Source organism: Equus asinus, chromosome 11 (genome assembly GCF_041296235.1).
Source record: "Equus asinus isolate D_3611 breed Donkey chromosome 11, EquAss-T2T_v2, whole genome shotgun sequence".
In the NCBI taxonomy this organism is placed as follows: Eukaryota; Metazoa; Chordata; class Mammalia; order Perissodactyla; family Equidae; genus Equus; species Equus asinus.
The window spans coordinates 30,516,151-30,543,546 of NC_091800.1; the positions used below are offsets into that span (position 1 = coordinate 30,516,151).

A 27,396-nucleotide genomic window follows, 5' to 3' on the forward strand; every position below is an offset into this window, starting at 1 on the left:
GTACAACGTTCATTTATTTAAAGATATTGAACAACTACTATGTGGAAGGCAGATGCTATGGTAAAGGGAAAGTGTATCCAGCCTTCAAAGAGTAGGAGAAAGGGTGCTTCCTGTGGAACTGGTTATGATGGAAGGGGACATCCTCTTATCTTGATTGTGCTCAGATGATAAGTACTGAAGAACCTTTACCTGAAAGAGAGAATCTCGGGTACCTGGGAATTCAGAAGAGCACTTGGAGGTGGGCAAGTGCTGCTGTTCTGTTTGACTAAATAACGGGATCACCAACCCAGAATAGGAACCCACTGTTCAGTGTCCCTTGCAGATGTTTTTGTCAAAATTTGCATTTGCATTATTTTTGCTGGCCATTTGTTAAGGCCCTTGAGTGGTAGATGGTACACCTGATCAGAAGGGGCACTCTCTGCACTGAGCTTGTTTTATGTTAAATTTTCCCTTAAGAAAAAGAGAGGTCTTTTAGTTACAAAGCTGGTTTAAAACATTTATCTCTGTTTTTATAGACAGTAGTGGGAATTCATTTTCTTTCATGCAACAGTAGTGGCAGTAAAAAATTTAAAAAGAAATATTTCAAAATAGGGAAGCTGTCAGGGAAGAGAGAATTTGTCATTGTAGTTACATACCATTTCCTTTCACCATCTGGTCCTAAACTATCTAGCCTCCTCTCCTAATGCTGTCTTACCTCATCCCCATTCACCCCACTCCAGTGGTTCTCAATCCTGGCTGCACATCAGAACTATAAGCAGAACTTAAAAAAAAAAGAGATCCAAGAACCCCACTCCAGATATGCATTTGAATCAGAATCTCTGGGAGTCGAGTCCGGGCATGTTTGGCTTTGCTGTTTTGTTTTGTTTTAATCTCTACAGATGATTCAGATGCATAATCAGATTTGAAAAGACAACTACTCTGTTCCCAAGCCACTCAAATTAAAGGCTGTTCCTTGGTTGGGCCACATGGTCTCATCCTTTACATACACTAGTCCTTCTACTTAGAAGACTCTTCTCTTTATATGCTTATTTAACTGCTGCTTGTTCAAGATCTTTGAAGCTCAAATATAACCTTCCTTGAATCCCCATCCCTTCACCAAGCAGAATTAATTGCTTCTTTAGCATTTTGTTCGTATAGAAGCAGCCTCTCATAGATGCAGTCTGGACCCATAGCCAAGCAATAAATTGAAAAAGTCGATTAAACATTGAATTGTACACTTTATAAGGATGAATTTGACGGTATATAAATTATCTCTACTTAAAGCTCTTGCAAAAAGAAATCAAAGTCATGAAAAAGTATAACATAAAGACCTTAAACATTTTGTTTTGACGTATAACAATTCTATGCTCATTTGGCAATCTATTGAGAAAGTCCAAGGCCTTTTCCTTGCATGTGGTCTGCTGCCGAGCATTCTGCGTTGCATCTCTTGCATAAACTCTACCTCGAGACCATTAGCTAAGATTTCCCAAGATTTCGTCCCTTTAAGAGGAAGGTAACTTACAGGCACTTGCGAAGCTGAGTGCAGATTTCTTCTTTATAATCTTTTATAGTTATCTCACACATTCAAACAACTTACCTTTATTGGGTCTTTCCAAAATATTAAACAGATTTTAAAGAAACAACAAACTTTATTTCCACACTATTTCATTGGTTTACATAATATTGAATTAATTATGAAAGCAGAATAACAAGTACAACTGGCAAAAACAGGTTTCAGAACAAACACAAGTAACTCATTGTCAGATTGTACAATTCAACTGATAGGAGGAAAAGTGGGCAGACTCACTGGAGAGTAGCTTCCTAACCACAAGCGTTCAGCATGAGCATTCAGCGTGATAGGGGAATTAGCAGATTATGATTTACAAGGGAAACAGAATGAGTTAATTGGTTAGAGGTCAAGTGTAGGTAGACTAAGAGAGCATCTACTGTACCTCTACATTTAATTATTTGACTATGTGTCCGTCTCCCTCATAGGGACTTAGAGCATTTTGAGGGCAAAGATAGTGCCTGGCTATTAAAGGAAACCATTGGAGAAATGCCCTTTCTTACATCACCATGTAAATCTTTCTTCTGATGAGAATAAGTAGAACTTTTAAAAACTGTAAACAGTTGTTTTTAGGCCATTTACACTAAGGTTTATTGGTCCTTCCAGAAAAGGCCATATAACATGTAAATTTCCTTGTTAAAAGCTTGCGTTAGTTTCCTAAGGCTGCCATAACAAATTACCACAAACTGGATGGCTTAAAACAAGAAAAATGTATTCTCTCACAGTTATGGAGGTAGAAGTCTCAAATCAAGGTGTTGTCAGGACCATGCTCCCTTCAAAGCATCTCATTTTCCTTGCCTCTTCCAACTTTGAGTGGCTCCAAGTGTTTCTTCACGTGAGGCTGTGTGTCTCCAACCTCATACAGTCTCTTAGTGTATGTCTCTATCTCAAATGTCCCTCTACCTGTCTGATATAAAGATACCTGTGTGGAAATAAGGAAAGGCCAACCATATGAGAACAAGCAAAGGTGATTTATTCAGAGCTTGTTATAGCAAGGGAGTCAGCCACCATCGCTTTTATTTTGGCAGAGACTTGAAGGCAGGCAGAGGAGTGGGAAAGTTTTATAGTGGAAAAAGGGAAGTCTTCAGGTATACCCTGATTAGAGGCTATTGGCGTGGGGAAGCTGTAGGTGGGCTAACTGTAAGCAGGGCATCCTGTGCAATTCATTGGCTTCTCTGGTTGGTCCCAAGTTGGAAGTGGAGACAAAAATTAGGGACACTGTCAGTTATCAATCAAGCACTGGCCATTTGGGGCCAATTGTTACAGGAGTTATGGTTTGGTTTCCTGAACTGTTATTAGCAATAGTGGTCTGATGTCCTACAAGTCTAATTTACAGATAGCAGGATGGTTTCCTGCACTGATTACTGGAGATAACAAGTTGATTTCCTGGGTTGGTTGCTGCAGGTTGTAGGTCAGAGTTCTATATTTGTATATGATCTGGCCACTGTTTTTTGCATATTCAGTCTCTCATGTGGCACACCCTAAATGCAGGATGATCTCATCTGGAGATTCTTAATTATATCCTCAAAAACCATGTTTCCAAATAAGATCACATTCACAGATTCTGGGGTTATTATATGGATGTATTTTGGCAGGGGCTGTCATTCAACCCACTACAAGCTCCTCTTGGTTTAGAAATCATACTTACTTGTATATAGAGCAAAAAAAGACCTTGCCGTTTGCTTTCCTGAGTGAGATAAGCAGGTAGGTGATAAATGGACTTTGCCGAAGGCCTATCATTTCTGTTTGAAACAGTTGCCTAGGCATCCCTTAAAGCTTGGATTTGAGCTTTAGACCAATCTTTGTATGTCTGCACCCCAAAATGAGATATTTTGGTAGTCCAGTACTATTGGTACATTCAGAGAAATCCCACCTTTGGTAGAAAGCTAGAAGCAAGGTGAGTAATGTATGAATGTTGCCTATGTTGTCTTTGATAGGAAGTAAAGGAACAGTACAAATCCTCTGGCTTCTTTCTGTTTTCAGTATCCTGAAACTTTAATCTTGTTGCTTAGTCAGAGAAGAGAATAATCCCTAGTCTTAGCAGATCCTAAGACACTGATATATAGTAGGTATGAAATAAATTTTTAATGATTCAATTAATTAAATCCTTTTGGATGACTCTGATGATGTTATAACTTCTCTGGAAAACATGTGGTTGAAAAGACTTATAGTCTTTTTTACCTGAAGTATGTATTATTGATTCTTACTCATTTGTGCAGTATGTCATATTTTTCCCATTATTATCTTTATTTTATTTGTTGGAATTGAACCATGATTCCATCATGTTAATGACAAATATAGACCATAATTCAAAATTTGCTTGATTCCAGGAAATCCTGTTATTTCATCTTCTCTCAGGTTAATTTTTTAGCTTCCTCAGTCGAACATCAGTTTTAAACTCCCTCTCCCACTTAAAAAGCAAAAGCAATTTCGCCTTTATGTGAAAAGTATGTACATAATTTTTCTTTCCTTGTTTTCTGATAAAATATCTATTTTAAAGAGGGTAAAATGAAATTATAAACTTAACTACTTTGACCACCTAGCAGGTCCACACTCAGCAGCTCTTTCCATTCAGAATGAAAAAGGGTACTTATGTGACATGGGTGAACATATACAATTGCCTCCTCTTAATTCTTCTAAGCCAAAAGCTCTCAAAAGCCCCAGTGGAGTTTGACAGCCTTGCTTTATTTTGCTCATTAGCTGTGAGGGAGGTACCAGATGATGAGTTTCCAAAAGCTTGAACCATGGCCCTTTTAAAACCTCCTCCCAAGGGTCGAATACAGAAGCTTGCCTCTTGAATTCAAATGAGATAGTGCACAAATCAGGCTTATCACAGTGCTTTACTACATATAAGTGCCTAATAAATGTTAATTTGGATCCTAATTGCTTCAAATTCCATCCTTGCTACTTGTTGGATGTGTGACCCTTGGCAAATTTTCTAATTTCTCCAAGTCTTAGTTTGCTAATTTATAAAATATAGGTAAAATAATATCTAGCTTGTAGGATTACTTTGAGAGACAATAAACATAATCCATGTAAAAGCACTTAGAACAGTGCCAGTTATTTGTAAATATTCAACAAATGTTGACTATAGTTATTACAGAAGAATGGTAGTTTATTATAGTATTTCCATTGCATCGTTTTCTATAAAGCTTTTTTGGAGTTGAAAGTGTCGTTCCTAAATGATTGTGTTTTATATATGAGTTTGGACATTTGCTACCAAATACTGTAGGTATTGTAAGATTGCTGTTTTTTTTTGGAATCAGAGTCACTTAATTCATCTTTCTAGTCCCCACAATGCCTTGCATACACAGACAGTCCTCGTCTTAACCATGGTGTTGCCTTAGGACTCTTTGACTTTACAATGGTGTGAGAAGAATACACATTCATTAGAAACCAGACTTCAGTTTTTGAATTTTGATCTTTTCCAGGCTAGCAATGTGCAGTACGATACTCTCTCATGATGCTGGGCAGAGGCAGCAAGCCACAGCTCCCAGTCAACCCTACCATCACCAGGGTACACAACCAATACACTGACAACCATCTGTACCCATACGACCATTCTGGTTTTCACTTTCAGTACAGTATTCAATAAATTACATGAGATATTCAACACTTTACTATAAAAGAGGCTTTGCGTTAGATGATTTTGCCCAATGTAGCCTAATGTAAGCGTTCTGATCATGTTTAAGGTAGGCTAGGCTAAGCTATGATGTTCGTAGTTGAAGTGTATTTCATGCAGTTTCAACTTAGGGTATTTTCCGCTTATGATAGGTTTATTGGACATAACCCCGTCATGAATCTAGAAAGATCTGAAATATGTACCCACATTTGTGGTTTGAATGAAAGAGTAATTGATATTGTCTAGTCTCTAAACTCTTGTTTTCATTGACTTGTGCAATTGTAATGAATTATCAGTAGATGGCAGTAGCTTGTTTTCATTTTTATTTTATGTCCGTTCTACAACAGAGATCCAGACAGAGAAGAAACCAAAACTTTCCCAATTTTAAAGCAGATATCCTTTCATGAATAGTTGGTTTAAATAAATATCATCTAAGAGTTCTTCAATTTATGTTGCTTCAGAAATCGAGATCAAGAAGTACTGGTCACTTTGTTTTTTTATTCTATAAGTTTAATTTTTTTCATTTTTTAGGTTTCTTCAACAGATTCTTTAGGGAATACGAAAATAAGTAAGACACTGTATTTGCCTTCATGAAGCTTTTTGTTTTGGAGTCAGAGTCACTTAATTCATCTTTCTAGTCCCCACAATGCCTTGCCTGTACAAACGGTCCCCAACTCAACCATGGTTCGACTTAGGACTCTTTGACTTTACAATGGTGTGAAAACAATACACATTCAGTCTAATGGGGAAATATCATATAAAAGAATGGGAATAAGAGTAAAAATTTGTTGAGTGGCAGGAGTTTGCTAAATGCTTTAAATGCATTATTCCTTTTAGTCTTCACAATAATCCTAATGAGGCAGGTACTACTCTTGTTCTCATTTTACAGATAAAGAATGTGAGGCCTGAGTTGGAAAGAATTTATCTAATAAACTAGCAAGTGGCACAACCTGGACTCTAAACCAGCTCTGTCTTACTCTAGAACCTATACTGATATCTATCATGGTATAATAGGGATATAGAAGAAATTGCACTAAAGAGCGAGAGAGATCATATCTATCCAGAAAGATCAAGAAAAACTTCTTAAAGGAGATGCCATCTAAGATGGAGTTGAAAGTTGGCTGTGATGTTGACATGATCAGAACAGTATTTTGCAAGCATTATTCTGTCAGTGGACAGGGTGAATTAGAGTGGAGATTGACTACAATTAGGCCCCTATTATGTGCCAGGCACATAGTAATGGAGAGCAGGAAAAATGCCTCACGTCCAGACTTAGTGGCTTGAGAATGAGGAAGCAGTATCTTTGGAGGATTTCAGTTCGAGCAAAAGATGAAGGGAAAGTTCACTGAAGAGACTGAAAATAGAGAGGATTTTGCTGAAGATGGACCAAGAGTTTCAGGGGTCACAATGGAAGGATATAAAAGAGCTGGAGAGTGGGTAACTATCAAATCAGGGGACTTACCAAACATGAGAACTTGGGTCTTCAAGATGAGGAATGATCTGGGAGTCTCAGTCTTCTTCTGGAGATTGAGGTTAACAGGGATGTAGGGTAAAATGGGAATAGTACACAGTGAGTGTCTTAGGCAGTTTGTGGAGATGACACTATGATTTGGGGGAGAGAGAAACAGGAGGACTCACCAGAAAGGTAACTTACCTAGAAGGAACTTCCCAGGAGCATGAAGAACTCAGAGTCTCCTCTTGATAGTACAAATTGTGGTGTTGAGGCCACTGGAGGTCTGTAGAAACTCTAGCAGTTCCATCAGTGGACTTTACTCAAATAGTTCCCCTAAGAAGAAATGTGGGTAGCCGTGGGAATGGAAAGGAGAGAGTTGACTAAAGTGGTATTTTAGCAATACAGGAATACAAAAGTAGTTGGATTCTGGAGTGGTATATAAAGACATGGCTCTCCTCTTTAAAAAATTATAATCTTGGTAGTCTAGCCTACTGGTTAAGAACGTGAGCCCTGGAGCCAAACCACCTGAATTCAAATCAAATCTCACACTAATAGGTGTCTTAGTTTGGGTAAATTTTTTTATCTCTTTGTGCTCACTGTATTTCTCTGTAAAATGAAAATTATAATAATAGTATCTACCTCATAAGGTTAAATGAGTTAATATTTGTAAAGTTCTTATACATGGCACAGAATAATCACTATATAATGTTTGTTTTTGTTGTTATTTTTTATGTAAAGCACTTAGAACAATGTCTGGCACAAAGTAAGCACTATATGTTTACTATTGTAATCAATTGAGAGAACTAACTGGAAGTATAAATGTAAAGGGCATGCACTTTTCAAGGTAGATAGATAGAGAGAATTAAGGGTGAAGTCTGTGATCGTGAAACCCATACAAAAGAGCTAGAGAGAAAATCAGATTTGGCTATATTAGCATTAATCTGGGGCAGTCCGCATGTTAAGCAGAAAGGACATAGGTTAATAGCATGGACTATAAATGGACTCAGTTTCAAGGAAGACATCATAAAAGAGGCAAGTTTGAAATGGGATTTGAAGGGAGTGAAGAAACAGAGAAGAATTGTAAATTCTCAGGGGTTATTATGACCCTCTGCTGAGTTAAGCTCTCAGGATTTCTTTAGCTTGATAAGATATTTCTGGATAGATTTGAGTCTCCTGATTTAGGAAGAAATTCAACTTTGTTGTTCTTTCCTTTTTGCTTATATATCAAGTTTCAATCCTTTAAAATTTTGTTTTTGGAAAACACATCTAACTTGTATACAAAACTTTGAATGTAACTTATCTTTAGGAAAGATACTTAGTGATTCTGCAGATTTCCTTGTGAAAGCTTCCTTACATGTGCCTTACTGTTATGATAATATTTCACTTCTTTTGGCTTGCAAAGTTTGTCATGACATGACTTTAGTATGATTGGAAAGATTCACAGGTTCTATAAAAATCAACTAAGATTTTTTTTAAAACAGATGTCATCTAAATTTAAAAAATCCATATGTTCAAATGTTAAATAGGAGATGACAATTTCAGAAGTATTTAACAACAGCAAATTTTTTTAATCATGCAAACTTGTACAATTTCATTTATGTAGGAATGGACCGGCAAATTCAGATACCCTTTTCCCAAAAGCTGGTAATGCCTTTACTCTGCCAACTCAGCATTTGCTGTGTTGGTAGAGGGAAGGGACTCTTTCTCTCCTTCGTTCAAAGAAGAAAAATATCTACCCATTCATCTTATCAGTTACTCCTAGATATAGAAAAGATTGAAATAAGGTTTTAAACTTGCACAGGGAGTACCCCAGCCAGAATAGCACTGGACAGGAGTGCTACATTCCCTATATCCTAGACCGCGGCAGAAATTGTTAATCCATCTTGGCACTGTTTCTCACTGATTCTGGTTATAGTTTCAGAACCCATTTCATCATCATACTGGAGGTACCGACTACTAATCCATAATAATTAATTACTCACTATATATGTCAGGTACCGTGTTAAGCTTGTTACATATATTACTTTAATTATTACAAAAGCCCTGTGAGGTTTTACCGGTGGGGACACTGATGATCAGAGAAGTTAAGAAACTTGCTCAAGGTCATAACAGTTGAAAAGCAGGAGAACCAAGATTCAGATACAGTTCTACTTTCCTCCAAAAATCTCTCACTTAACCATTGTATTTAACTCTTAGAACAAATGATGAAATGTCATTGCCATCCCTGGGAGGTATTTGACAATTAATTTACTTTTAGAATCACCAATATATGAAAGGAAAAAAATAAAGAAAAATGAAAGATTATCAACAATGATTATTTTGTAGGAGTAAAGAAGGTGAACCAGAAAGGGGAAAAGAGGCACACAAGAATGTCAGGCAACATAGAAAGGAAGAGTCAAGGAGTTCCTGAAGAAGGTAATGAAGGATTCTTAAGAAATACATAACTAAAAGATAAGGGACAACAAAGTACTATGATAGGATGATTGTGTTAAAATTGATAGCAAATTAGAATAGAGGGAAGCTGTTAAATTTTGCCAGGAAGAAACATATACAGTTTTTAGAAAAGGCATAACAACCTGAGAATGCAGGCCTATAATGAAAATTCATTAACTGTAATTGCTATAAAGTTGTTATGGCAGCACTATAATTATAGTATTTATGCAAGTGGTCTGGATAAAAAAAATAGGACAATCAAAATATTTATGTTGTTCCATAAAGGAATAAATATAACACTGCAGTAGGCTATTTTCAATTGTCTATTATTATTGCCTTTGATTTTGGTTTTGTTTATAGTCATAAAGTTAAAATTACCAATCCTAAATGTCGTTTATTTATGAGAAAATATCAAATTTTTCATGATTTTGAGTAAAGAAGCATAACTTTCTTAGAATGTCTGCATTTAAATTTTTATGTGCCATATTCTTTTGTCTAGCTGTGGCTAAACAGGACACATCTTCATTAACTGATGCTGTAGAGCAAGTGGCAAAGCAACAGCAATCACAAACATCGGAAATAGAGAAAAATAAAAAAGTTTTATTCCATTTGCAGGTAACCTATTTCATACAGTCTTTTAAATGAGTCTTTACTTTCTTCAAAACTATTTTAAGTTAGTAACAGAGAAGTTTTTAAGGATACTTAATTTGGGGAGGCAATTTTAAACACTTCTATTTCACACTTACTCCTTCTTAATTATTCTTTTATCACTAAGTGAAGTCTATATGAGCATTTGAGTTTCATGGAACATTTTACACACCCAGTATGCAAAGATTCAACAGTGTCATTGCAACTGTACTATGAGCATATAAAACCCAATGTGTCACACAAAATTATTTTAAATTTACTTCTATTTGATAGTTCTTCCTAAAATGCCGAATTGAAAGAAGGTTAAGTTTTTAAGCCAGTGTTTTTAAAGCTATGGCTTGTGAGTCACTAGTTGTGAACTAGTGAGTGAACATTTCAAGTAGACAAAGAACATTTCTGTGTCCCTTATATTTCATAATATATTCATAATTCCACTACAGGTAATCTGGAAGCTGTAATTGGTTTTTGCATGCAGCATAATTAGATATAACTGTACTCTGTTAATATAGCTAAAGAAGTAATATGGAGGTCCCAGCCGCATGGCCAAGGGGTTAAAGTTCCATGCACTCTGCTTTGGTAGCCTGGGTTCATGGGTTTGGATCCCAGGAACAGATCTACTCCACTCACCAGCCATGCTGTGGCGGTGTCTCACATACAAAAAGAAAAATAGAGGAAGATTGGCAGGGATGTTAGCCAGGGGTAATCTTCCTTGACCAAAAAAAAAGGAGGATTGGCATTGGAAGTTAACTCAGGGTGAATCTTCCTCAGCAAAAAAAAAAAAGAAGAAGAAGAAGAAGAAGGAAAAATGGAAATAGTATCTTTACTATGTGCTTTGTAAAGGTTTTTCTTAATGAAATATATCATAGAAATGAAAAGAATAGGCTCTAGAGCCCAACTGCCTAGTTTGAAAAACAAGATTTGCTACTTGTCGCTCAGTGGTTTAATTTCTCTGTGCTTCTGTTTTCATATTTGTAAAACGGAGATAACAATAGGACCTACTTCTAAGATTTTCATGAGGATTAAATGAATTAATACTTATAAATATATGTAGGATATTCTTTCTGGGGCTCTGGTGGACAGTATAGGGCTGGATTTTGACATTAGGTTTAGATATTTTCTGTAAAACTTCTCAGTCTTCAAAGAGTTTCACAGATGTTATTTCACTTATATTGAGGGCTTATGTTCTATTAAGCATTTTGCTAAACATTGTCCTCGCTCTTAAGTTTCTCACCATCTATTGAAGAGGGAGACAAAGAAGTAAATAAATAATTACATGCAGGGTAGTAGTGTCAATAGAGGCATGAACACAGATTTAACCCGGAAGAAGTGATCAAAAGAAAGTGATGTTTCAGTTGAGTTTTAAAGGATAGCTGGAGTTCACTTGAATGGTGTCTGGGACAGGTTTAAGGGTTAGAGGGTGAGGAGGAGGATATTCCAAAAAGAAGAACCTGAGAAAATTCACAAAGTCTTGGAATCGCATTGATACATTCATAGAACTATATGTAGTTTGGTGGTGGTATAGTCTAGAGTGTGTTTTGAGAAGTGGTGGGAGATATATACCATGATAAGAAATCCAGACTTTATTCTAAAGGTGATGGGAAGGTTTTGATGGGCTTTAAGCAAGGGAGCAAAAGATTAAATTTATGTTTTAGAAAGAGAATTCCAGATGCATAAAAAACACTTGTCATAATCCAACATCCATTCATGATAAAAATTCTCAGCAGAGTAGGAATAGAACAGAACTTCCTCAATCTAAAAAGGGCATCTACATCCCTACATGAATCCTATAGCCAACTTCATATCTCATGGTAAAAGACGAATATTTCTCTCCTAAGATCAGGAACCAGGCGAGGATGTGTGCCCTTACCACTTCTGTTCATTCTGTGGTACTGGTAGTTCAAGCCAGTGCAATCAGGCAAGAAAAATAAATAGAAGGCATTCAGATTGGAAAGGAGGAAGTAGAACTGTTTTTATTTACATATGGCATGATTATCTTTAGAAAATCCTAAGGAATCTATAAAAAAATAAACTATTAGGACTAATAAGTGAGTTTAGAAATGTTGAAGGAGACAAGACTAATATATGAAAGTCAACTGTTTCTATACATTGAAAGAAACAGTCAGAAATTAAAATTTAATTTGTATTTGGAGATGGGACTTTGGAAAGTAATTAGGCTTAGATGAGGTCATGAGAGTGAGGCTTTCGTGATATAAGAAGAGAAGAGGCACCAGGGCTTGCTGGCTGTCTCTGCCATGTGAGGACACAGTGAGCTGTCTGCAAGCCAGGAAGAGAGCTCTCACCAGAATCCAACCATGCTGACACCCTTTCCAGCCTTCAGAACCGTGAGAAATAAATTTCTATTGTTTAAGCCACTGAGTCTACGGTATATTGTTATGGCAACCCAAGTAGACTAAGACGGTTTGTGAGACTTGTATGCTGAAGACAGAAAAACATGGCTAAGAGAAATTACAGATCTAAATAAATAGAGAAATATACCATTTTCATGAATCAGAAGATTCAGTATTGTTAACATGTCAGTTCTTTCAATTTTATCTATAGTGTAAAAGCAGTTCCAATCAAAATCTCAGCAGGCACTTTTTAGAGCAATTGACAGGCTGATTCTAAAAGTCATATGGAAATGGAAAGGACCTAGAGTAGCCAAAACCATTTTTTTCCCCCTTTTGGAGGTCAAGATTCTCCCTGAGCTAATATCTGTTGCCAATCTTTCTCTTTTTTTTCCCCCTCCCCTAAGCCCCAGTGCATAATTGTATATCCTACTTATAAGTCCTTCTAGTTCTTCTATGTGAGCTGCTGCCACAGCCTGGCTACCCACAGACAGGTGGTGTGGTTGCATGGCCAGGAAATGAACCTGGGCCACTGAAACAGTGAAAGTGCCAAACTTTAACCTCTAAGCCATCAGGGCTGGCTCCAAAGCAATTTTGAAGAATGAGAACAATGTTGGAAGTTCATATATTACCTGATTTTAAGATTTATTATAGAGTACAGTAACCAGGATAGTGTGATCTGGAATAAAGATAAGACATACAGATCCATGGAACAGAATAGAGTGTCCAGAAATAGCCCCACACATATCAATTGATTTCAAAGAGATGCTGTTATGGACTGAATGTTTGTGTTCCCTCCAGTGTGATGGCATTTGGAGGTGTGGCCCTTGGGAGGTAATTAGATGAGGTTATGAAGGTGGGGCCCCTATGATGGGATTAGTGTCCTGATAAGAAGAGGAAGAGAGACCAGAGCTCTCTCTCTCTTTCTCTGTCTTATGAGGACACAGCAAGAAGGCAGCTGTCTGCAAGCCAGGGACAGGGTCATCACCGGGAGCAAAATCTGCTCATAACTTAATCTTGGGCTTCCTAGTTTTCAGTACTGTGAAAAATAAATGTCTGTTGTTTAAGCCACCCAGCCTTTGGTGTTTTGTTATAGAAGGAGGCTGGAAGAGGGGAGAGTAGCACATGAGAAGGATGGCACAGTAGAGAGGGACTAGAGCACGTAAGGCCGTGTAAGCCACAGTAAGGAATTTTAATTGTATTATCAGTGCAATGAGAAGCCATTGGAGGATCTTGAGCAGGGAAGTAACAGGATATGATTTATGTTTTTTAAAGATTCTTCTGCTTAATATATGGAGCCTAGTTGGGGGAAAGGAGGAAGAATGGAGAGAGGGAGACCAGGTAGGAGCTAGACCACGCTACAAAGATTGGTCAGAAGTGAATTTAGGATTTTATTTCGGAGGCCCAACCATCAGGATTTGCTAGTCAATAGGTTGTGGGGGCTAAGGTAAAGGGAGGAATCAAGAATAGCTTCTAGGTTTTTGAGTATCCAGGTGCAAAGTGGTACAGTTTATTGAAATGAGGAAGACTGGAGGAGAAATATGCTGGGTATGTAAAATAAATGTTCTTTTCTGAACATGTATAGTTGAGATGTCTGTTAAATATCTAAATACAAATGTCAAGCGGGCATTGAGATATAAGAGCTGGAGATATCAGCATCTTGTATTTTTCATGGTGCTTCCCTATCTTGTCTCTGCCAGGAAAAGACAGGTTGGGTCTGCCTTTTTAGTGCAGCGCCTCCCTCTCAAAATTATAAATTTATTTAAAGGATAACCTACTAGATAGGGAAAAAAAAGGATGGAGGATGGCCTACAGAGTTGTTTTGGTGGGAGGATCTATAGAACTTGATGAACAGTTAGATATAGATAATAAAGAGAAGGGAGGAATTAAGGATGGCTCCCAAGTAGTATCATTAGTTAATTAGTTTGGGAAAATAGGGGTGTGGTAATTTGCATTTTTGGTCCAGATTCTTCCTCCTTGTATTTATCTACACCCTTTGCCATGTATCATTACAGTGTCCTTCCATAGTGAGTAAGCATACTTTTACCCCCTTGACTGTGTGTTTCATCATATGACCAGCTGGATGTCAGCAGATGTCATTCAAACAGAGGCTTGAAAAAGCTCTTACATAGTTGAGCTTCCATTCTTCTGCATCTGCTATCATCATAAGAGGGACCTGTCTGGCCTGGCCCACTGGAGGTTAAGACACATGTAAAGCAAAGCCAAGACACCCCAGCCAGCCCAGTCAGCCAATCATCTTCCAGCCAGCCAACCCCCAGACATTTGAGCAAATCCAACCAACGTCAACATCTAGCCAATCCCAGCTGCTCCCAGTCATGTGAGCAATAAGCAATTATTGTTGTATGTCACTGAAGTTTTGTGGTTCTGGCAATAGATAACTGATGCAAGGAAGAACAGGATGGGATGGTGAGGGGGATTAGTCTGATTTTTGGACATGATGATTCAGATGGCCAGTGGCAGCTGAGTGTAGGACTCAACAGCCACTTGTGATCTGTGAATCATCATCATATACATAGCTCAAGATTTAAGTAAGGATAAGATTACCCCAGGATTATATATAGAATGAAAAGAGGAAGTTATGATGACTGCACCCTGAGGAAGACCTATATTTGAAGGAACCATTGACACTGAGAAGGGATGCTCATAGATATCTGAGGAGAACCAGAGAAGAGTGGTGGTGTGAAAACTTCAAAGAGGAGGTGTTGGTTAGAAATGCCAAATGTCACAGAGAGGTAAAATAGATGCCTTTATACTCATTTTACAAATGAAGAAAGTGAGGTTTGGATAGGGTAATTAAGCTTGCTATGTATGATCATACCAACTAGTAAATAGCAGTAAGGGCAGTAGAACCCAGATCTTTTGATTTTTTAACCCAAGGCTTTATCATTTTTATCATATTGTCTTTCTTCAGTGTGTACTTCCGATGCCCATAAATACATTATTAAAATGATTGTAAAGTATCTTTTATATATAAAATGTTAAGACAAATGATAAAATTGTAATATTTAGAATTAGATGAACTTTAAAAAATAAGAAATATATAATTTTGGGCTCCCTCTGAGATTATAAAATAATTTTTTTACTTTATTGCACATTTCTTTCTATTCATCAATTTTTCTATATCTGATAAATATATATTTTTTATGTTAAGTGATTTTCCTACATGCACTGTGGATCAAAACAATGACTTTTCCCTTATGCTGTATATCGTGAATTAATAATAATAATGTTGAAATATATTACAGAATGAACTTCATGAGCTTGAAAAACAAATAGCATCTGTCTCTGCAGAAACTAAGGAAACAGAGAGGCAAATTTATCAGCAAGATGCTGCCATAGAGGATACCAAACTTCAGTGTGGGAGCCTAGAAATTCAAATCAAATCCTTACATTCAGAAAACGTAAAGCTTAAATTTGACATAGAAGCTGCCCAAGAAGATTTTGAGGAACAAGTGATAAGATATAATGAATATCATGCAAAAATAAAAGTGCATAAAGATAGTTTGGGGGAGATAGAAAGCAAATGGTCATTTATGAGTGAACTCCAGGAAAAACGAGATCTTGTTAAAAAACTAAAGGCAATGAAAGAGGAACTTATGCAAGATCTCCAAAATCCAGAAGGAAACCAGATGAAACAAGTACAGGTTTGAAATATCACTTATCAAAACTTTTTCTGTCACTCCTTTTTTGCAAGTACACTTCTTAAGGATAAATTTATCACTACTTTAATAAAAAACCCATAGCTGCATTAACTAGATTCAGAAACTATTTTCACAATTTTTAAAAACTTGGATAAGTACATGAATATGTAACAACTATGCCAAATGTGAAAAAGCATAAAGGAAATGTCCCAAATCCTCTGTGGATTAATAAAAATATATAGACAAATAAAATCACAGTGAACAGTTAATCCATTTGTTGCAGAAAGTAGAACTCACAAAAATGTTGAAGTCCCAGCTTCTAGACTGATGGATCTAGACCAATTCAAATCAATTTAGTATGCTTAATGCTGTTATGCAAACACTATGAATTAATAATTTCACCTTAAGCATCTTCTATTTCTTTTACTATTCTTTGAAGACAGTGGGAGACACAAACTTAAAATATCTATAATTTCTTACAAGAGAATTAAAAATACCCATTATACTATTTCTGGGCAGTTGCCACTATAACTACCACTTTCCTTTATGTCTTATTTTCATTTGGTTTTTAGTTCTAAGTTTTCAAATCTAAAGTTTTTCACCTGAATAACAGTTCTTTATCCTTTGTACATATGGAAGCGATATTCTAATCCTATTTAACAAAATTAAATGTGATGGCTGGTTTTCTTACATTATAGAAACACTGAAAATCTTGGATTTATACTGACCATTCATTGTTTGACTTGTATATTTTGAATTTTATAAATATACAGGAAGACATTACAAAGCTAAAGGATAAAATTATAACTGTAAAAGAGTCTATCATTGAAGAAACTTGTTTTCTTGAGGAAGAAAAAGAGACACATGAAAGATTAAGGAAAGAAATAGAGGTAAGCTTTAATTATCAGGATTTCAATGTTTATGAGATCATTTCTTAAACTTATACTATATTTATAATTTCCATAGTTTACTCTCAATTCTCAAAGCAGCAAGAGGACAAAAAAGAACTATAAAAAGCAGTAGATAAGTCCAAATCATTAATACATAATTTAGAGGTAACTCCCTCATTCAAAGGTGTTCAAATACGTGAATGTATTCAAACAGAGCAAGCACTCAGTCCTATTTAAATCTGGCCTAGAATTCTTCCAGGTCTCATTCCACCCACAGCTTGGCACCAAATTAATGGCTAGAAAACAGAGGCTCTCAAGTCAAAAAGATGACAATTCCTAAGTAGACATCAGAGACTCCTCAAAATAGAGTAAAAAACCAATGGAAGTCATTAGTATTCTAAACCTCTCTGACTTCATACTTGCCATTACCAAGAGTCAAATTAAAAAAAAAAGTGATGTGCAAAATTGAAAGTGAGACTAAATTTGTACCACCACTGGTAGACTTCTGTGATCATTATTGTTCACAAAATGGAGAACAAAAATGGAAAAGAATATGTCATTAAGGGCAAATAACTAATTTTCACCGTTAAGAAATTAATTTTTAAAATAAAAGATGCAAGTTTTTAACTTGCTTGTGACTAAGTTTGACACAATTACAAAGTATCTGAGGAAGGTGAAGATAAAAAAACCTCACCTTTACAAAACATTCTCTTTAAGAAACACTATGATTTTCTCTTATATTTTACTAGTAATCAAAATAAGTGTGGGTTTTTTTTGCCCTTCTAGATATCAAGATTTATTGTAAAACCATAAGTAGTAAGACAGAATATAAATGACATTGAAATGGAAAAAAAATTGTTAAAGAAAAAAAAAAGAATCCAGCAATAACCCATCATATGTGATACAAAAAAATCTGTTAGCCATATGGAAAAATAAAGAAAATTTTGAAATACAACTGCATTCGTACCTCATAACACACACATACACACACTTCCAGGAGGACTGAAGACAATATAAATGGCAAAATTAAGCATTTGTGTCAGAGAGATATTTCTTTTAAAAGACACACACACCTACCCACACACACACTGCATGATTAAATATTACTTTTGACTATATCATAAATTTCTAGGTTGTTGAAATGCACCATAACAATATATAAAACAGGATTCATTTTGAGAGAAGGTATTTGTAACACACATAGTGACTAATAGATAAGAAAATGTCAAACAAGCCAGTAGAACATTGAGTAAATAGTATGAAAAGTCTTATTTTCGAAATATGAATATCCCAAAAAGCAATGGCAAACATGACTAACCTCATTAATGGATTGATAATTAAAACCAGAATGAGGTCCCATATTTAGCCCATTGGATTATCAGTATTACAATTGGTAAGATGTGGAACACTGGAATTCTAATATACCATTGGTATGAGTATAAATTGGTAAAAGCATTTTGGAATGGAATTTGAGATTACCTCGTAATTTTTTTATGCTAATAGACTTTATTGAAGTATAATTGTCATAAGAGTAAGTACATAAATCGTAAGGATTTAGCTTGATTAATTTTGCCTAATGTATGTTTTGACTTACACCCATGTTACCATCACCTAGACCACAATATAAAGCTTTCCATTATGCCCAGAAGGTTCTCTTGTACCACTTTCCTCAGGCTAATACTGATTCTTTTTTGATGAAGAAGATTGACCCTGAGCTAACATCTGTGTCAATCTTCCTCTATGTTTTGTATGTGGGCAACACCATAGCATGGCTTGATGAGCACTGTGTAGGTCAGAGATCCAAACCTGCAAACCTTGGGCCACTGAAGTAGAGTGTGCAAACTTAACCACTAAGTACCCAGGCTGGTCCTGGGCTACCTCTGATTTTTTTAAGACAGCTTTATTGAGATATAAATCACATACTGTACAATTCACCCATTTAAAGTGTATAATTCAATGGTTTTTATTATAGTCACACATAATTTGTAACCATCACCACAGTCAATTTTAGAAATTTTCATCACCTTGTAAAGAAACCTCATACACTTTAGCTATGACCTCTCCATTTGTCTACTGTATTTACCCATGTTTTTGCTCTACTATATTCTTTCTTCCTTCCAGATGTTCTAAGATTCCTTCTTTTATCATTTGCTTTCTCTTTAGAAAACTTCTGGGGCCAGCCCCATGGCCAATTGGCTGAGTTCATGCATTCCACTTCAATGTCCCAGGGTTTCACCAGTTCGGATCCTGGGTGCACTCCTCATCAAGCCATGCTGAGGCAGCATCCCACATAGTAGAACTAGAAGGACCTACAACTAGAATATACAACTATATACTTGGGGTCTTTGGGGAGAAGAAGAAGAAGAAAAAAAGAAGATTGGCAACAGATGTTAGCTCAGGACCAATCTTTAAAAAAAAAAGAAAAGAAAACTTCTAAATTCATTCTTTTAGGATAGGTCTGCTGATGACAAAGTCTTTTAGTTTTTTTCATCTGAGAATGTTTTGATTTCCCCTCCATTCCTGAAGGACATTCATGCTGGATATAGAATTCTGGGTTGACAGTCCTTTCTAAACTTGAAAAATGCTTCTTTATGGCCTCCATGATTTCTGAGGAGAAATTCAGTCATTCAAATTTTCTCCATATGGATAAGGTTTTTGTTTCTTGCTGCTTTCAGGATTTCCTATGTCTTTGGTTTTTGGAAGTTTTACTGTCTTTTGGCATGAATTTCTTTGGATTTACCCTATTTGGAATATCCTCAGCTTCTTGATTCTGTAGGTTTACGTCTTCTGCCAAATTTGGGGAATTTTCAGCTCTTATTTTTTTTGAATACTTTTCCATCTTGGCCCTCTTTCTTCTCTCCTTCCAGAACTCTGATGACACAAATGATAGATTTTGGCTATAGTCCCACAGGTCCCTGAGGCTCTGTTTACTCCTTTTTCCAGTCTATTTTCTATTTTTCAGATTGAGTAATTTCTAGTGTTCTATCTTCCATTCACTGATTCTTTCTTCTTTCCCCTCCATTCTGCTACTGAGCCCAGCCATTAAATTTTTCATTTTGATTATTATATACTTTCCATTTGGTTCTTTGTATCTTCTATTCTTTGCTGATACTTTCTATTTTTTCATTTGTTTTAGGCAAGTTCGTAATTTCTCATTGAAGCATTTTTATGATAACTGCTTTAAAATGCTTGTCAGATAATTCTGACTTCTGTGATTTTCTTAGTACTGGCACATGTCCATTGTTATTTCTTATTAAGTTTGAGATCTTCCTAGTTCTTGGTTTGATAATTGATTTTCTATTGAAATCTGAATGTGTTGGGTATTATGTTTTAAGACTCGTGATCATTGTTACTTCCAGGTGGTGGTTAGAAACTCAGATTCTCCACTCAGTGTCCATTGCCACTCCTGGAGGGAGAAAAAGCTTCTTGTTACTGCTGGCCAGGAGAGGGAGTTCCGCCTGCCCACTGGGCCTCTGCTTTTAACCCCCTGGCTGGGAGGGGCAGGGGCACCTCCTTACTCTTCCCCATGTGGCCTCCACTGATACCATGTAGATGTGGCCTTGTCTCTACTGAATGGTGGTGCATGTCCTGACTCTCAAGTAGGCCTCCTCTGACATTCTCTCAGTGAGAAGGGGAAGGATGAGTTGCTACCACTAGAAGGGGTTAGAAGTCCAGGCTCCCCAAATTGGCTCCGGTGACACCACTGGGTATGGTTTTTACTGCCCAATGGGGATGAAAAGTCCTGGTTCCCTAATTAGCCTTTTCTGACACAACCCCAGCAGGAGGATTATGGCACCTTGTTATAACTTAGCAATGGTGGAAGTTTAGGCTTTCCACACAGCCTTTGCTGGTGTGTGTGTGTTGGGTGGGTGGGGGGGGGGGGGCAGTGGCAGGGGACCATAGTTTATTTGTGGTGTTTTACCTTAATAAAGTAGTTACTATCTAAAAGTTTTCTACTTTGCTAGGCTGCCCTTTTCCTAGTTCTTTGGCTAGAGAGCAGACTTTTCTTGGAAATTTTTTTGTCTGCACCTATTGGCATTTCCAGGTTGCTGTCTTCTCCAGTATCTACTCTGGGTATATGAGGCAAAATAAAACCCAGGGAACTCATCACCATGTTACTCCTTGGGTCCTGAGGTCCATAGTCCATTTGCCTTCTTCTCTCTACCTTTCAGAAGCTTCTTATTTTTATTTTATATATAATGAGCAGGGTTTTTAGTTCTACTTAGCAGGAAGAATATGTTATGAAGTATGTCTACTTCATGTTGACAGAAGCAGAAAAGTAAGTGGGTACTTTTAATGGGAGAGGGTGATGTAAATGGCCACTAATGTGAGATTTAGATGGAATGTCACTAGCTTGAGACATCATCTTTTAATGTTTTCATCATTGTGGTTCAAAATCCACAAATAAATCAATGTGGTACACCACATTAACAAAATGAAGAATAAAAATCACATGATCATCTCAGTAGATGAAGAGAAAGCATTCAACAAGATATAGCATCCATTTATGGTAAAAATTCTGAATAAAATGGGGATAGGAGGAAAGTTTCTCAACATAATAAAGATATGACAAACCCACAGCTAATATCATACTCAACAGAGAAAAGCTGAAAGCTATCCCTTTAAGAACAGGAACTAGACAAGGATGCCCACTTTCACTACTCTTATTTAACATAGTATTGGAAGTCCTAGCCAGAGGAATAAGGCAAGAAAAATAAATAAAAGGGATCCACATTGGAAAGGAAGAAGTGAAACTGAGACTTTTGCAGATGACATGATTTTATATATAGAAAACCCTAAAGAATCCATCAAAAAACTATTAGAAATAATAAATGAAGACAGTAGAGTTGCAGGATACAAAATCTGTATACGAAAATCAGTTGCTTTTCTATACACTAACAACAAAGTAGCAGAAAGAGAAATCAAGAATACAATCCCATTTACAATTGCAACAAAAAGAATAAAATACCTTGGAATAAATTTAACCAAAGAAGTGAAAGACCTGTACACTGAAAACTATAAAACATTGTTGAAAGAAATTGAAAAAGACACAAAGAAAGGGAAAGATATTCTGTGCTCTTGGATTGGAAGAACTAATGTAGTTAAAATGTCCATACTTCCTAAAGCAATCTATAGATTCAACGCAATCCCTATCAAAGTTCCAATGACATTTTTCACAAAAATAGAACAAAGAATCCTAAAATGTATATGGTACAACAAAAGACCCCAAATAGCCAAAGGGATCCTGAGAAAAGAGAACAAAGCTGGAGGCATCACTCCCTGATATCAAAATATGCTACAAAGCTATAATAATCAAAACAGCATGGTACTGCCACAAAAACAGACACACAGATCAGTGAAACAGAATCAAGAGCCCAGAAATAAACCCATACATCTATGGACAGCTAATTTTTGACAAGGGAGCCAAGAACATACAATGAAGAAAGGAAATTCTCTTCAATAAATGGTGTTGGGAAAACTGGACAGCCACATGCAAATGAATGAAAGTAGACTATGATCTTATACCATGCACAAGAATTAACTCAAAATGGATTAAAGACTTGAATGTAAGACCTGAAACCATAAAACTCCTAGAAGAAAACATAGGGAGTACACTCTTTGATGTCAGTCTTAGCAGTATATTTTCAAATACCATGTCTGACCTGGCAAGGGAAACAAAAGAAAAAGTAAACAAATGGGACTACATCAAACTAAAAAGCTCCTGCACAGTAAAGGAAACCATCAACAAAATGAAAAGACAACTTATCAATTGGGAGGAGATATTTGCAAACCATATATCTGATAAGAGGTTAATACCCAAACTATATAAAGAACGCATACATCTCAACAAGAAAAAAACAAATGACCCAATTAAAAAATGGGCAAAAGATGTGAACAGACATTTTTCCAAAGAAGATATACAGATGACCAACAGGCACATGAAAAGATGCTCAACATCACTAATTATTAGGGAAATACAAATCAAAACTACAATGAGATATCACATCACATCCGTCAGAATGGCTATATTTAACAAGACAAGAAATAGCAAGTGTTAGAGAGGATGTGGAGAGAAAGGAACTCTCATACCCTGCTGTTGGGAATGCAAATGGTGCAGCCACTATGAAAAACAGTACAGAGATTCCTCAAAAAATTAAGAATAGAACATATGATCCAGCTATATCACTGCTGGGTATTTATCCAAATAACACGAAAACGTGAATGCGTAAAGATATATGCACCCCTAGGTTCATTGCAGCATTATTCACAATAGCCCAGACTTGGAAGCAACCTAAGTGCCCATTAAGGGACAAATGGGTAAAGAAGATGTGGTATATATACACAATGGAATACTACTCAGCTATAAAAAAAATAAAAAGATGAAATCTTACCATTTGCGACAACATGGATGGACCTTGAGGGTATTATGCTAAGTGAAATAAGTCAGAAGGAGAAAGTCAAATACCGTGTGATCTCATTCATGAATAGAAGATAAAAACAAAAACAGCAAACAAACACATAGATACAGAGATTAGATTGGTGGTTACCAGAGGGGAGGAGGGGAGGAGGAGGGCGAAAGGAGCCGTTAGGCACATGTGTATGGTGATGGATGGTAATTTGTCTTTGGGTGGTGAACGAGATGTAGTCTACACAGAAACTGAAATATAATGATGTACGCCTGAAATTTATATAATGTTATAAACCAATGTTACCTCAATAAAAAAAATTAAAAAATAAAACCTAAAAAAAAGTTTTCGTAATTCAACTTCTTCCCAGGAAATTTAATAAATTGTTTTTAAGCTTTCACAATAGGGCTACCTCTCTTTTGGGCTTTTTCATTTTGGTTCTATTACCTCCAATACATTTAAAAGTAGTCCTCGATTCTACCACAATATTATGGTTGAAAAAATGAAAATCTAAGAAATTAGAGATTATCTATAAGAAATTATAAAACTGAAGACAAATACAGCCACACTATTGTCTTGAGAACATTGCATTTTTTTCAACAATTTCTCTTACTGCTTGACGAGAATTGATCATTGATATGAGTAACCTCTTTCTCAAAACAACCACTTTTTCAAGGGGATAAATTCAAGTACCAGAAGATTTTTACTTTTTATTTCTTCTTTGAGTCTTTTTTTCTACCCCTTCTGAATGTCTTTAGCCATGGCCTGGGTACAGTTCATGGTCATCCCTTGCCTAGATACAGCATTCTTTTGTTCTAAACTTTAATGCTTTCGAACATTTGTGCTTTGCATGTTTTAGTTTTGATATTAATGTTGCTTTTTTACATTTTTTTGGTTCAGAAATAATGAAAATAGTTTTTGAATTTCACATGTATTTTTGTCAAATAATTATTTTTGGTATTTTTAGGCCATATCTAAATGAAAGAAGTATTTCCAAATGTTTATCCAAAAATGCCTTTTTCTCTTGTCTGTTGTCTGTATATGTTTTGGGAGAAGGAAACTAAAAATAAGAGAAAGGAGAATAAAAATAAGCTATGAGTCATTGATTTAAAAATTAAGGAAGCAAATACAAAGTATACCAACACAAAGCTTCAAATACAAAGTGTTCAGCAATAATCAGTGATTTTCATTTCAAGGTTACAAAAATATTATTTGCCAAATCTAAGAGTTTTCAGAAAAGGGAGACTAGTGCATTTAAGGAGTTTTTAGCAAATGATGAGTGCTGCAAGCAATATTTTGTGATAACAGATACTGTGTAAAGCACTTTGAGATTCACTGATGGTTGCTCTTGCCTAAATTTTGTACAATATGGTCTCCAAATTTAAAAGGATAGGGAAAAATTTAGAGCACTTTCAGAGCTACTAGGTGTCAGGAACAAAATATGTTTAACCTGGTACAGTACAACATGCAGCTTACACAATTAATGCATTCATTTATTGAAGTCAGCCACAGAAATTATTATACAACTAGAAAGCCAGTCCTATGAGAAAAATCCAGAAAAGCAAAGGTTTAAAAAAATGACCTAAAGGCAGGGTAAGAATTATGCAGATAGCTAGATAACATGATAACAAACTATTCTATTTTATAAAAAGTACAAAGAGAAATGTTCAGTATTATTAAATCTATTGTTGTTTATAGAGTGCCTGGCATTTTTCAAACACTTTACATAGGCTATCCCATTTAAATTCTCATAATAACATATTTTGCAGAATTCAGAAATTTTAAGTAACTTGTATAAGGTTGTATAGTTAATGATAAGTGACTGAGTAGGGTATGAATCCAGGTTGGTTGGACTCTATTTCTCTCAGTCTTTTTGAAAAATGTTTTTCATGTCTATGGGAATACGTTCTCCTTGAAAAAGATTAAAATATTAGAAGGAAAGCTGTAGTTCCTTGACCACCACTTCCCATTGCATTGCTCTCTCTTATCATGCTCCCCTGTCACTAATAGCAACCACTGTTTGGTGTATATCCTTCAAGTCTTATATATGTGTGCACTTAAATGTGTGCGTGTGTGTATGTATACACACACACACACACATCCTGTTGCACCACATCCTCACCAGCATTTGGTATTGTCAGTGATCCAGATTGGACCATTCTAATAAGTTTGTAGTGGTATCTCATTGTTTTAATTTGCAATTCTCTGATGACGTATGATGTGGAACATCTCCTCATATGCTTATTTGCCGTCTGTATATCTTCTTTTGTGAAGTGTCAGTTTGGGTTTTTGGCCCATTTTTTTAACCTGATTGTTTTCTTATTGTTGAGTTTTAAGAGTTCTTTGTATATTTTGAATAACAGTCCTTTATCAGATGTGTCTTTTGCAAAGATTTTCTCCTAGTGTGTGGCTTGTCTTACCCTTCTCTTGATAGTGTAATTTCCAAAGCAGAAGTTTTTAATTTTAATGAAGTCCAGCTTATCAATTATTTTTTTCATGGATTGTGCCTTCAGTGTTGTATCTAAAAAGTCATATCATACCCAAGGTCATCTAGGTTTTCTTCTATGTTATCTTCTAGGAGTTTTATAATTTTGTGTTTTACATTCAGGCCCATGATCCAGTTTGAGTTAATTTTTGTGAAATGTGTAAGGTCTGTGTCTAGATTCTCTTTTTGTTTTTGCATGTGATTGTCCAGTTGTTTCAGAATCATTTATTGAAGAGACTTTCTTTGCTCCATTGTATTGCCCTTGCTCCTTTGTCAAAGATCAGTTGACCATATTTATGTGGGTCTATTTCTGGGCTCTCTATTCTGTTCCATTGATTTATCTGTCTATTCTTTTGCCAGTAACACACTATCTTAATTACTGTAACTTTATAGTAAGTCTTGAAGTCACATAGTATCACTCATCCAACTTTGTTCTTCTCCTTCAATATTGTGTTGGCTATTCTGGGTCTTTTGCCTCTTCATATAAACTTTAGAATCAGGTTCTCAATATCTACAAAATAACTTGCTGGAGTTTTGATTGGAATTGAATTGAATCTATAGATCGAGTTGGGAAGAACTGACATCTTGGCAATATTGAGGCTTTCTATCCATGAACATGGAGTATCTGTCCATTTATTTAGTTCTTCTTTGATTTCTTTCATCAGAGTCTTGTAGTTTTCTTCATATAGATCTTGTACATATTTTGTTAGATTTCTAACTAAGTATTTCATTTTGGGGAGTGCTAATTAAATGGTATTGTGTTTTTCACTTCAAATTCTACTTGTTCATTCCTGGTATATAAGAAAGCAATTGACTTTTGTACATTACCCTTGTCTCCTGCAACCTTGCTATAATTGATTATTGATTTTTTTAAAGTTAGAAACAATGGAGGCCAGTAAAAAATAGACAGCATCATTAAATTGCTGAAATAAGGAAAAAATGTTGAGCAAGGACTCTATATGAACGCTAGATCTAATGAAAATATTTTTCAAAAATGAAGGTGAAATAAATTTCAAATAAATAAAACCTGATGGACTTTGTTTCCAGTAGACCCATACTATAAGAAATACTAAAGAAAGTTCTTAAAGCTGAAAGGAAATGATACCAGGAAGTAATTGAAAGCACTGGAAATGGAAAATATATAGATAAATAAATGAGCCTTTTTCATTTCTTGAATTATTTAAAGGTCAATTGACAGTATAAAATTAAAACAATAATGTATTTTGGGTTTTATAACATATATAGACGCAAAACATATCTTAATAATTTCCTTTTGTTATAAGGTTCTTACATTTTATGTGAAGTGGTATAATATTATTGAAGATAGACTGTGATAAATTAAGACTGTGATAAATTAAGAACTATTGAAGTTCTTAGAACAACTTCCTTTTAAAAAAATACACATAAGTATAGCTAGAAAGATAAATGAGGAAACGAAATGGAATAATAAAATATTCAGTTAACCCAAAAGAAGACAGAAAAGGAAAGAGAAAGGAAAAAGGCAAAAGTGACTAATAGGAGACAAATATTACAATGGTAGACTTAAACCCAAACATACCAATAGTTACATTAAATGTAAATGGACCAAACACTCCAATTAAAAGGGACAAATTATCAGACTGGATAAAAAAACAAGTTGCTTAATATAACCTCTTCACAAGAAATGCACTTTGAATATAAAGACACAGATAGGTTGAAAGTAAAAAGATGGAAAAAGATAAACTATGAAGATGTCAATCTTAGTTGGCTATATTAATATCAAGTAGATTTCAAGATGTGGATTACTAACAAAGTTAAAGAGGGTCATTCAATTCATCAAAAAGGAATAGTAACACTACATATGTCTTCACCTAATCACACAGCTTCAAAATACATAAGCAAAAACTGACCAAACAAGAAAGAAAA

The 27,396-nt window shown here is 35.6% G+C and overlaps 1 protein-coding gene across 2 annotated transcripts in view; it reads left to right on the forward strand.

Moving 5' to 3' along the window:
- Nucleotides 1-27,396, forward strand: part of CCDC122 (coiled-coil domain containing 122) — a 33,978-nt gene that overhangs the window by 961 nt on the left and 5,621 nt on the right. The window contains exons 2-5 of one of the 2 annotated variants that reach the window (XM_044779952.2): nt 8,947-9,036; nt 9,554-9,669; nt 15,314-15,712; nt 16,483-16,599. In XM_044779952.2, the coding sequence (XP_044635887.2) occupies nt 8,947-9,036; nt 9,554-9,669; nt 15,314-15,712; nt 16,483-16,599 (722 nt within the window). The remainder of the gene's footprint in view (nt 1-8,946; nt 9,037-9,553; nt 9,670-15,313; nt 15,713-16,482; nt 16,600-27,396) is intronic. The other variant, XM_044779953.2, reaches the window with a different exon arrangement.